Raw genomic sequence first — 12,900 nt, forward strand, 5'->3', positions numbered from 1 at the left:
TGGAGGTGGTTCAGGCTGGAGCAAAAACAAAAAAACAACATGTTTAATGTTTTTTGCTCATCATGAAACTTTAAAAAAAAAATATTTTCTCAACTTTGAATTTGCCCCGAATTCTTTTTCTGAAATTCTGTGAAAAGTTGTTTTTTTCGTTCCAACCTCACTTATTTTCTTGCAAGTGAACCCTGGTGTGGATCAGTGTTGGTGTGTGAACAAGAAAACCAAACATTGAATTTTGTGTGAATCAGGAAGAGACTAGCTGTTGTATTACCTGATTTGTACAACGCTGTGACAACTTCCCATCTTTAGCAAACCTTTTTTTTTTTTTTGGTCCATGGCAAAGGTGGATAGAGGTGGAGAGGATTTCATGGAGTCCATGGACACCAGTGAAAATCAAAAATCACTTAAGAAAAAAGGTTCAGCGCTCTGTCTTGGGGGGGTCCAGATGACCCCACTCCCAATGTTAAAACAAGATGGCACAAGTGTGAAAGGTTCAAAGAGAAAAAGCTGCTTCAGCTTTTGTTACCCAGAAACTGAGACTTTAGAAGGATTTTTCTGCTGAAACTGTGTGAGGAGTTCCCATGGTGATGCACTGCTTTGAAACAAAAGTCTACTCCTTCACCAGGCGTGTGATGCATGATACCCATTTTCTTTACGTTGCAGGTAAGCCAAAGGAATGTGATGGTAATCTGCTCAATAATCTCACCAAATCTACTAAATGAACCACTTTAGTTTTGAAACAAAGGCTTTTTCTTGTAAATATATTCATTGATTTTTTTTTTATTTTTTTTTTTATGGTGGCTCTAATACTCGGTCGTAAACCTTACTCCAGCTGCTGCCGGACCAGGAACAGATGTGCGGAGGGTTTTTGTTAACCCAATTTATAAGAGAGAAAAATAATGTGGAATTTGGATGAAAATATTTGTCTATTTTTTTTATGTAGGATTTATTTGGAAATATTTCAAATAAGCAAAAACAAACAATTCAAAACCACAATTACAAAAAAACAAGAAAGACATAAACAAATAAAATAATTATACAAACAATATACTGTGCTACCAATCTATGACCAGCAAAGGCATTAAACACGTCAGACCTGTTAATTTATTTGAGAGTTCACGGGTCATTTCTAAGGTCAAGGCCATGACATGTTCTAAGAAAGTTGACCAAATTTCAGAAAATTTAGATCCAGAGCCCCTATATATGTTGATTCTGATTAACAATGTGATGTATACATTTTAAAACAGAGTTTTTATTTAAAAACTGTTTCTTTTGTTCTCATTTTAGAACCAATTGTCTCGATGGGTTCGTGTCCCTCATGGACAAACCCACATTTTGAGAAATGCTGCATTTAGGTGGTGTTGAAATGATTGGGAAAAAAATTGTACAGCTCCGAAAACACACATGAATGTTAAATAGCTTTCTGTAGTTCAGCAAAGGTCAACTTATTTGTAATGTACCACCTGTGAGGAGCCACTATCATCAATATAATTTATTCCAGCTTGGTGGGCCAGATTAAATAGTTTAATGGGCCCCCGGGTCGTAGTTTGCCCACCCCTGAGCTAGCGCCCCATGGTGGCAACAAACCGACGAAGCTCTAAAAAGTGCAGCGCCCTCTGCTGGTCGAGTCTGCTTTGAGATGAACTTAAAGGTTCAATATAAAGGTTTGTTTCGATTGGCAGTAAAAGCGCAGCACCAAACTCACCTCACTGTTGGACAGCTGATACCAGGGCTGCTTTCCGTAGGTGAAGATCTCCCAGAGAACCACGCCAAAGCTCCAGATGTCGCTCTCCGTGGTGAACTTCCTGTACATGATGCTCTCCGGGGGCATCCAGCGGATCGGCAGCATGGTACGCCCGCCCACCTGGGGAGATGCACATGAATTACTGTGTTAGAAATCATTTCCTGTATGTATTGAACTGTGGTTGTAAACGTAGCAGATTGGCTCTACTTTTGGGGTGTTGCTTTGAACTCACCCTGTAGTAATCTGTGCTGTAGATGTCCCGGGACATCCCAAAGTCTCCTATCTTTACCACCAAGCCCTCCCCAACCAGGCAGTTACGGGTCGCCAGGTCACGATGGACGAAGTGCAGAGATGCCAGGTACACCATGCCCGAGGCGATCTGCGCAGCGATCTGTAGCATCTGGGGTAGGGTCAGTTGACCCAACGGGGGCATCTTGGACTCCTCCAGGATACGAGCGTCTGGGCCGTGAGCTCTGATGGAGACACGCCAAAAGAAGGGTCTTAAAGCACAGATGGAAGGTGAAACTAATGAAGTCTGAGGAAGATTGGTGATGAAGATGCAGATTTCAGCTCTGAGTTCTTTCATTTTATCTCCACAGTTGGAGGAAAAGGCAAAAAGTCCAAAAGATGTTTCACTTTATGAGCTCTAAGCTGGGCTCCTCACTTGTTCTCTGAAGAAAAATCAAAGCAGCGGAACTCTGGTCTTTGTGATCCACCTGCTCGTTTTTCCATTTTCAATCAGGTGAGTTCCTCAGAATCCCCTGATCCAGCTGATCCAGCAGCATGAAGTTTAGGAAAAACTGCGCGGTGGATGTCCACGACCAGAGCGGGGCAGCCCTGTTTTAAGGAATGAAAAATGTCTAAGATGATATTGCTTTGGGATGTTTGAACATCAGGGGGTCACTTGGTTGCCAGGTCTGAAAGCCCATTTGTTGGGGACCACACAAGAGAATGCTGGTTCTACTGATAAACCAGGGTCCTGTCTGACTTGCAAGTGAACTCTAATGCAGTTCAGTGACAGTGTGAATGCCCCAGGACTGTACGGAACTGGAGCGAGTGAGTGAGACGTCACCCACAGAAAATGGTTTACTTCCGGCTCCAATGAACCAAAGTGTATTCAGTCGCACCTTATTTGCCATTGGTATGTTGCCACGTTGTAGACAAATGTCAAAAGTAAGCAGTGATTAGTCCAAGTTGGTCTGAGCCAACGTTTCTATGGCAACCCCTCTCTACAATCAGGAGTGAGCTTGTTGGAAATCTGTCAAACGTTCTTAACGTTGGACGTGGCCAACACCTACGTTTTTACTGAGGTATCAGTTTATAAGTGGAATAATTTGAACTACAGAAGAAAATATGGAAAAAAAATAGAATCATCAAGAACATGTTAAAAAAGGGCATCAGATCAAGAATGGTTAGTCTGACCAATAGGATCACTGAGTAGTTAATAGCTTTTTATGTATCTATTGACGTCAATGGGATTTGGGCTTCTTGAAGCCAGCGGGCACTTCCTGTTTGGAACGCCAGGGGGAGGAGTCACTAAGTCCTGTTTGTATTGAAGCATGTATCGGGAAAAGGGCGTGTCTAACCAGTTCACGTAATTGAACTAAGACAAGCTCGCTCTACTACAGGAGATGGGGAAGAAATGGGGTTTTATTGCCTTTTTGTTTGCTGGTTGAAGCTCATTTTGGGATGTCGTTCAAAAGTGAGCTGGCTTACACACATCCACTCCTCACAGGGGGATAGTCTGCCTTTCATCCAGTCGATGCTGTCTTTGGAAAGTTGAGTGTTCCCACTAAAAACTTTCCCAAATTTCTCTGGCAACCAGTTTCTTTAATTTTATACCCGATTGACATTTTAGGAACCAGGAGAGTTGATTGTAACCTTAATTGATCTAAAGTGCATAAAGATTTCCGGCTGTACTATTTTCTCTCGTTCATCTTGGGAGTTACGTTCTTAAAAAAACACCACAGTAGACAAATTCTGCACATTTTCTATAAGTCTGTAAAAACTCCTCACTACACACTTTCTACCCTTTTCTCAAACAGACATGAACATTTTTCTCTTGTGTTTAAACCCTCAAAGTTCAAACCTTCAGAGAACAATATGTGCAGTTATATAGAATAGAAAATAAAAATCTCCCTACGATAGAAGATTGATGTAAATTTGGCAAACTGAACACATTCTGCACAGGAGACACCTCACAGAGGAGGTTGATTGACAGTGGTCTACAGCCAATCAGGATGCAGTACACAAAAAAAAGTAAAAAAAAAAGTAAAATTGCACTAAAAACCACAACATGGCGACGACCTACTGTTGATGTTTTTGCTTGTTGTATTTTAAAACATAAAGCTGCGAAACAGAGAAGTCCGCAGTCTCTAAAGTTTCATCTCTACTAAAGGAGATCAAAATAACCAAACGGCTGCCATGAAGCCTAAAGCCTCCATTATCATTGTGCTCCAGTGAGCTCTTCGGATCAGTGCTGCACTGAGGTTGGCCTTTCAGCATTGTTGGTAACTATGGTACCAACCTTTGGTGACCTGAAGGACAATCTGCGCTCTGAACACTTGTGTAGCTGCAGCTCTTGAGCAGACATGGTCAGCACGTCCACGCCGCAATAAAGCATTAAAAAAAACACATGATTATTAGAAAACATGTGGCTTGTAGAACGCCTACAAGTGATTTGCAATAATGCAATAGAGAGATGCAGCGCTCGCCCTCTTTGTGCATCATCAACTCTCATCCATCCTAAATGAGCACATCCCGCTCGTGTGTCTCCATCCATCCTAATATCACTGCTCTCCACTTTGTCTCCTCCTTTCAGGGAAGTTCTCTGTACAGTCACTATTAGTTTAAAAGGCAGGTGGCAGCGTGGGAAAGCAGCTGCCTTATGGGGGCTCTCAGACATTTCACCCCTTCTGTCTGCTGGAAATGTGATTTCCATCCATTGGTGAAGATGCATCTCTGGGGAGGGCGTCTGTCTGTCTCCTGAGAAGGACACCTGGCAGGCAGCATCATGGGGTCTGCTCTGGTGGCTTCCTCAGATCTGAGGTGCCAGCAGGAGCTCTGATAGGTTGGTGCCTGCCCCCCTCTCCCCCCCATCAGAGGTTTGGTGAAGCAGAAGTTAGATTAGTTCAGTGGATAAACTGATTGTTCATAAAGAGCTCCACAGTGGGAAACCTTGATAGGATTCTCATCCAGACCCCCCAGCTGGCACCTTTACTTTAATGAACAGGTTGGACAAAGAGACAAGAGGCAGAGCTGAAGTTGCCGAGGTTCTCTGTGGAAGTGATGAGGACGGATCAGGAATGAATCCACAGACCACTGTGGATGTTCTGGAGATAAATGCAGGGAAGCAGGTGGAGATGGAGAAACAGGGATAATGTTGTTGAAAGGATGCTGGGGTTGGAGCTACCAGGAAAGACGAAAAAAGGAGTTTAGTAGATGCAAAGAAGGAGGACATGAAGGTTGACGGTGTGAGTGAGGAGGATGCAGAGAAGAGGGTCAGATGGAGACAGATGGTTTGCGGTGGTAACTCCTGAAGGAGTAACTGAAAGGCAAAGAATCTAATTTTTTTTTTACCAAAAAAAGGGTTTTATAGACCCACTCTGATGAAAATGTTGTTCTTTGGGGTTTTTAACATGATCTCGTGGCATTTTTCTGATGATGGAGGATGCATATAACCCTTGTGCTATCCTAGGCACTTTAACATTGGGAGTTGGGTCATCTAGACCCCACATGATCATGCGCTTAACTTTTTTCTTCAATGATTTGTGATCTTCACGGGTGTCCATGGATTACATGAAATCTTTCCACCTTTGTCATGGTAGGGAGAACACGTCAATGCAAGGATCGAGTCATTTGGACCCCATAGGATTGCACAAGGGATAAATAAATTTAAGTTCATATATGCATTTCTGAGTATTCCTTTATATATTTGTTGTCAATCAGGAGTAGATAAAAAATTTTGTTTGACGTAAAAAAATACGCTAGGCGGGCCACAAGCTCCCTGCTCCGCTCCATTCTGATGCGGACAAACGCCCGTTTTCCTCGTCTGAGCTGGAATCTGGATCAGAACCGTGCAGCCGGACATCTCTGCTATTGCTCGCCTTTTTATTTAACGTTAGGTTAGGGGTGTGAGGGGCTGTGAGCTAGCGGGAAAGCGAGTGAACAGCTCTCAGTTATCGGCAACAGGAAGGGGGAACGGGGTTTTCTCTGCGCCAACAGTCCCAGTAGCAACTCAGAGGGGAATTTCTAATGAACACCTGCCGCTCTACAGAAACTATGTTCTGAAGAAAACGACTAAAAACAGCACAATTGTAATTAAAAGTCCACCGGAAATAGATCATAGGTTGATCAGAGTGGAACTTTAAACATTAAAATTTTGGACTTTGTATAATTAACTCATCACAAATAAAGAGTTTATCATTGGATTTAACCCTTTATTACCAATTTAATTCAATTCAATTGTGTTTGTATACCCCAAAATCACAACAGCAGTCGTCACAATGGGCTTTGTGCAGATAAATGTAGGGTAAAACCTAAAAATGAAAGGATCATGAACACACAATTCAATAGAAAGATTCTAAACTGAACTAACTAAACTAAAACTGGACATCCCTGCCCTTAGACCCTCCTACGCAGTAAGGAAAAACTCCTAAAAAAAACTACGAAACCTCAGGGGTGCCCACATGAAGGAGGGATCCTCCCCCAGGACGGACAGGCAATGCCAGAACTCATAGAGAAGAATGAACTTATCTAACTCTGCAACTACATATTTAAAGTCAAGCAGACGAGCTTCATCCAGATGGAGTCAGGGGACGGCTGGGGGCGCGAGACGAGCCGGAGGCAGGATCCACAGCCAGGTGCAGGAGACGCTCTTTAACCGTTTACACAGTTTTAACGGATTGTGACACGGAGAGGAGCAGCTTTGCACAGATCCTTAACGTTTTAAATCGTTGCTATAGTTTTTATGGTGATGCAACACTTCCCTGCTGAAGGTCATGTCAGAGCAAAGCTGCTTTTGTCCGAGCTAAGCTCGTTAAAAAAACTGAAGCTCCAGCGTTAATGCGTTAACGATCCAGATGCATGGAAGATGCAGACAGCCGCCCCATAATGCTCACACCATCACACTACTACCACCACCGTGTTTGACTGAGTCTTCCTTTTTTTTCTTTTTCAAATCGTCATCATTGAGAAACTCGTATGTTTCTTGGTTACATTCCTCCACTGCAATAAAACCACATTTCTAAGCCGTGAAGGCGGCCGTCACAGAACGTGCCTGCATCTCTGTTTACATCCGCACTGTGCCGTTTTGCTGTAATTACAGAGTCCACCGCGGAGCAGAAGAAAGCTCTAACTCAGATAAGTGACCGCAGTCCTTTAAAAGCCTGACTTGGAGAGCTGCAGCACTTCCAACAGACAGAGTTGACATGTGGATAAAGGTTAAACACACCGGGCTGACCTTGCGGCTCTGCTGGTCTCTCTGAGTTTCCGTGTGGTTAAGTAGAAGCTGTGAAAGTGTTGGCGCTCGACTGCAGAGATGATTATTTTTGACATTTTGCTGTAGTTGTTTTGTCCTCACTGTCTCATCTCAACTCTATAAAGCACTTAAACAGAACCGCAGCTTAGAATGGAGTGCTGTGCATCCACCCGGGTTCCCGAAGGCGAGGCTGGTCAGCTGACCTGACAGCAGCTCAAAGAGTTCACTGTGAGATTGAAAACAAATGAGAGGCTATCATGGAATGATCTTTCACTCGTGGACCAGAGTTTATCTCATTGTAAATTCCCTGTGTTTTTTAACCACATTCACTGATCTTTTTCCTTCAAATTCATCTCAAACGACAAACCTGCACATGTTAAGTCTGCATTTGATTCTTTTCTGTACAAACTGCGCATAAAATCAAACAAATAATGATGGACCTTCATCGTAAGTGACTGAATCTGTGCCTCTGACCTGCTTGTCGCGTTTATTTCAGAGATTTTGTGTCAGAAAAATTCAAAAAGTTGAGCATTTCTGGCTTCTTCAGGTGAGTCTGCTGGATTACATGAGCGCCTTTAGGCACAAAGGCATTTCATTCCTACGGTTTTCTCCTCCGCTCCAACCAGGTGACAAGCAGCAACGTTCTCCAGCCGCAGGAGGAAACAATTAAAATAATAAAAATGTTTTTTGGATGGCAAAGAAAATGGATTTCTCACTAAGCAAATGAAGCGTCGATGTGGATCAGCTGTTCAAACTCAAACCCCATTAGTTGTTTAGAAGAAAACTTTAATTGAAGACATTTCCTTTTGGATTAAGTCTTTAGATATTTGATTCAAGTGGACTTTGCAACAGAAAAAAGGTTACCTATTTGTAAATTATAAAATAGTTGTTATTCAAAAGTGAGGATGCAAACTGAACAGCTAAAATGTGGCTCTTTGGTGAATCCTTTACGTCTTTAACTGAGAGTCAGATCAGCTTGTGTTATGAAAACTGAAGGATTCCTGGTTTCATTCCTCGTCTTTTCTTCTCTGAGGGGGCAGTGGGAAACCGTCTTACCGAAGGAAGCGGTTCAGGTCCCCGTGCCTCATGTACTCGAACACCATGGCCAGCGGCTCTCCGTCCGTGCAAACGCCGTAAAACCGCACGATGTGCTGGTGCTGCAGCATGGTCAGAAGCTCAGCCTCCCGCTGGAAGTCCTGCCGGGTCGACTCGTTGGCGTCCTTCAGAGTCTGCAAGGAAGAGAGTTTACGACCCGTCATGTCCACACGTAGAACTGAGAATACAGATTCATGTGACAGACGCAAATGGGTTCATAAGTTTAATATGAGTCTACATTACATGCAAATAAATCATTCTTCCTTACTGAACATCGTAATTACCACTATAAAAGAGAAGTAAGGGGAAGAACTTATGAGTCCTACTAAAGTCTGACTATTTTTGCAATAATCGTGAGTTTCAGACTCCTCAAAGCTACTGAAATGTGACTCAAAACTTAAAAAATAAACAGTTTCAGTTTGAGACAAACTGACTGAATGAATGAATCTTAACTAAATTATATGAGTTTCAAAGATTAAAGATGGAATGCAAATGTAAATTGAAAGACTCTGTGTGATCCCAAACCCACAATTCATTTAAAATTGGGTACATTTTATTGTTAGTGTTCAACCAAGTAATTATTGATGGGGATGGGCGATACATGGGTGCCAGTATTTATGTCGGTAACGTATACTTGTTCCTAATAGATTGGGAAACATATTTACAGTCATATTCAGTAATTGGCTGTTTTCAGGTAAATGTTACTTTTTAAAGGGTTACATGTTGTTTCTAATAGATCCCTGGCGATGGGGTTTACAGTCCAAAATTTGATTAATGGTCTCAATGCTTTAAAATACATTTAAACGAAAGATTAAAGTGATATTTGTTCCTATGAGATCCTTTGCTGTAGCACATTTGTAACCCTTGTGCTATCCTATGGGGTCAAGATGACCATTGACGTGTTAGCCCTATACCATGACAAAGGTGGATAAAGGTGTAAAGATTTCATGTAATCCATGGACATCCATGGAGATCACAAATCATTGAAGAAAAAAGGTTCAGAGCACTGTCTAGTGGGTCCAGATGACCCAACTCCCAATGTTAAAGTGCCTAGGATAGCACAAGGGCTAATACAGGTGCAAGAAGGAAACCTAAACTTTGTGTTCCTGTAGGCACTTAAGTATCGGCAAATATCGACTATCTGCCTCATATCGGTTATCGGTATCGGCCGGAAAAAGTGACCCTAATTATTAACCAAAATGTATTTAAAAAGGAAAAAGATATTAATAAAGACATTTTATTTTAAAAATAAAGGAAATAAACTTGATGGAGGAAACATAACGGCGCAAATTTTGATGCAAACATACATCAAACCACTTTGGCTTCAAAATGACCATTGTTTTTTTTTTTCAAAGCTGGAAATAAATGAAGGTGTCATGGGCTTAAAAAATATTTAAAATCAGAAAAATATTACGTATTTCAGTAAAAATGTATTGTGTTTTTAGTTTGAAAAAGATGACAGATTTAAGTTTAAAATAATGGCAGAAAGATTATATTTATTCTTATCCTTTTTATTGTTATATTGTTTTGTTTTTTCCACTAAAATCAATAAATTAGTAAAAGAAACATAAACATGTTTGAAAGTCCTACACAAGCTTTTTTTTTTAATCAAAACTCGGTCCTCAACCTGGTAATTCTTAGTCAGAAAATCACTTTTTTGAACTCTAAACGGAGTAAATCAAAGACATTCATCAGAATAAACAGTTACGTTTGGAGTTTGTGCTCATATTAAAGCTGCTTCACAGCTTTCATGTTTTTCATGGTAAACTGACACAAACATGTCGGATTTATCTAATGAATCAGATTTTTCTGATGTTTCCTAAACATCACTGATCTGCGCAGAATTTAGTCTGTAAACATCAAAAAAGATCCAAAGGTTTCCCTTCTGAAAACTCCTCCTTCGAAGTACGTTTGGGATTTACGAGGTGAGGAATGTTGGCAGAGTCTTCCTCACTCCACAGGCTTTCTGCGTCTCTGCGGTTTGCCGTTAACCGGTTGTAACGTGAGCCGGCATCGAACCGCCTGACAGTCTGTTATCAAAGGCAGCTCCGTCTGAAACCACAAACTAGGATTTCATCGGGGTGTAGTGCAGCAGCTGAGAGCTTTGAAGTGCCCCCGTCCCTGCCGGAGAACAATGACCCGACCCTTCTACGGTTTTGAGGGTCAATCCGAAAAAATGAAAGTTCACAGGAGATGAGTGGACGAGGGTCTTTGTAGAGATATGAAACACGATGAAAGAATAATTTCATTAGTAGCTATTATCTAAATAAAAACCACAGTCAAAAATAAAATGATTTTATATTTTCTCAAACTGGGTCACAGCATTTTTGATGTATTATTTGTATGGGTTTTTTTCTGTTTCCTCAGAGAAATCACTTGGATTTAGACCGAGACATAAATCTCTATTTTCATTTTTTAATGTTTCCTCTTTTAAATATGCTCTGGATTATAATCCTACTGAATGATGTGATTTTGATCTTGTCTGGAAAAAAAGCCTCATTTTTGTCTTAAAAGTTTCCATCCCCAGGTTTTGTTTTTTGCAAACTCAAGTGGACTCAAGTGGAGTGGTGGCTTCACACTAAAACGGTTATCTTTGGGCTACGATCCATCTCCAAACTGAGATCCATTTCTTTCTAAATCTGACCTAGAGCTGGTCATCTAGGCTTTTCTCTCCTATCCTCTCGTTTAGGTCACTGCAACTCTCCCTTCGTCTATCTTAACAGTTCTGCTGTCGCCCGTCTCCAGCTTGTCCAGAGTGCCGCAGCAAGGCTTTTACCCTTGTGCTATCCAATGACCCCTCCTTACATTGACGTGTTCCCCCTACCATGACAAAGGTGGATAAAGGTGGAGAGGATTTAATATAATCCATGGAAACCAGTAAAGATCACAAATCATTGAAGAAAAAAGGTTCAGCGCACTGTCTAGTGGGTCTAGATGACCCAACTCCCAATGTTAAAGTGTCTAGGATAGCACATGGGTTAACAAGAACCAATAGAAGCGCACTCATGAAACCAGTTTTATTCTCGTTAAATTGCTCCAATTTAGAATTGGTTTTAAAATCTTAGTTTTAACTTTTAAAACCCCTTAAAAGACCCCTTACACCTACAAACATTCTCTTCGGTCTTCGGACCAAAGCCTTCTTAAAGTCCAGAGAACCAAATTTACAACTTGTGGAGACCCGTCCTTTTAAGCTGTAGCCCCCAGACTCCGGCATGTCCTGCCGTTAATCCTCCTGAATCTGTTGGTTCTAATAAAAAATTCTCAAGACATTTTTATTCAGACAGGCTTTTGGTTAACTTTTACCTGTGCCTGCTTTTTACTTGCTTTAACCTTTTCTTCATTTTATTTTATTTGATTTATGATGCCTTTTAATCATACCTTGTGGTTTTTACATGTGAAAAGTGCTTTAACCCTTGTGCTATCTTAGATGACCCCACCCTTACATTGACGTGTTCTCCCTACCATGACAAAGGTGGATAAAGGTGGAAAGATTTCATGTAATCCATGGACACCAGTGAAGATCACAAATCATTGAAGAAAAAAGGTTCAGAGCACTGTCTAGTGGGTCTAGATGACCCAACTCCCAACGTTAAAGTGCCTTGGATAGCAAAAGGGTTACAAATACATTTCTTCTTCCTCTTTGCATCTGTTGTGGTTGGATGAGACAATGCTCTCAGAGGCTGAAGTTTAGATCCAAAAATATGCAATATGCGCGTCCTGTATGATTAACTGACCCAGTCTGATCATCTTTGGGTCCATGTTAAAACCAGTCCTGATCTTCAAAGTATGATTATGCCGTAAAATGTATATGTGCGCAATGTTGATTTATCATATTTTTGTGTTAAATTGTGCTAAATATGATAGGAATTGTACTCATTTTATGTTACTTACTGAGGGATCTTATTGATTTATATTTTTCTTGTAATTTTCTACTTCCCATATTTGCACCGTGATCGTCTGACCCGTTACCAGATTAACAAAATTTCGTTTCCATCAACCCAACGTTACCGGTGCAACAAAAATAGCAATGTTGGAGCTATCCAGCTATACAGTTTAGATCTAGATTCCAGCTCGGAAGAGGAAAACAAAGACGTTCATGGATCTATTTGTCTGTTAGTGAATACATCAGAATGGAGCGGAGCAAGGAGCTTGTGGCCCCGCCCAGCTTAGTTTCTACGTCACAAATACAATGTTTTTCCAACGGCTTTTATTCCGTTTGCCCCTGATTTACGATTTGAATAAAGAAATACTCAGAAAGGCAATGTTGAGGTTAATTCCTTTTATTATATATATATGTCCTCAATCATCAGAAAAAAGCCGCAAGAACATGTTGAAGACACCAAAACACCATTCTCATTGGAGCGGGTTTTTGAATATTTTACCAGAGCAAAAAAAGTTAGAACAGTAAAAGTTTCTCACCTTGATGGCCACCAGCATCTTGTCGCTGTCAGGACTGAGGTGCGCACACTCGGCCAGGTAGACTTTCCCGAACGCCCCTTCCCCCAGCTCCCACTTCAGCACGATGTCTTGCCTCTTGATGTGCTGCACACCTGGAAAAGAAGCAACCGTAGAGCCAAAAGTCAGA

General features: G+C 41.3%; 1 protein-coding gene across 1 annotated transcript in view; it reads right to left on the reverse strand.

The window, feature by feature from the left end:
- ntrk1 (neurotrophic receptor tyrosine kinase 1) overlaps window positions 1–12,900 on the reverse strand; it is a 42,148-nt gene that overhangs the window by 3,192 nt on the left and 26,056 nt on the right. Inside the window, exons 13-16 of the mRNA XM_023964194.1 lie at window positions 12,735–12,865; window positions 8,277–8,449; window positions 1,974–2,214; window positions 1,703–1,861 (exon numbers count right to left, since the gene is read on the reverse strand). Coding sequence (XP_023819962.1) covers window positions 1,703–1,861; window positions 1,974–2,214; window positions 8,277–8,449; window positions 12,735–12,865 — 704 coding nt within the window. The remainder of the gene's footprint in view (window positions 1–1,702; window positions 1,862–1,973; window positions 2,215–8,276; window positions 8,450–12,734; window positions 12,866–12,900) is intronic.

The sequence above is a fragment of the Oryzias latipes genome, chromosome 16 (assembly GCF_002234675.1).
Source record: "Oryzias latipes chromosome 16, ASM223467v1".
Classification (NCBI taxonomy): Eukaryota; Metazoa; Chordata; class Actinopteri; order Beloniformes; family Adrianichthyidae; genus Oryzias; species Oryzias latipes.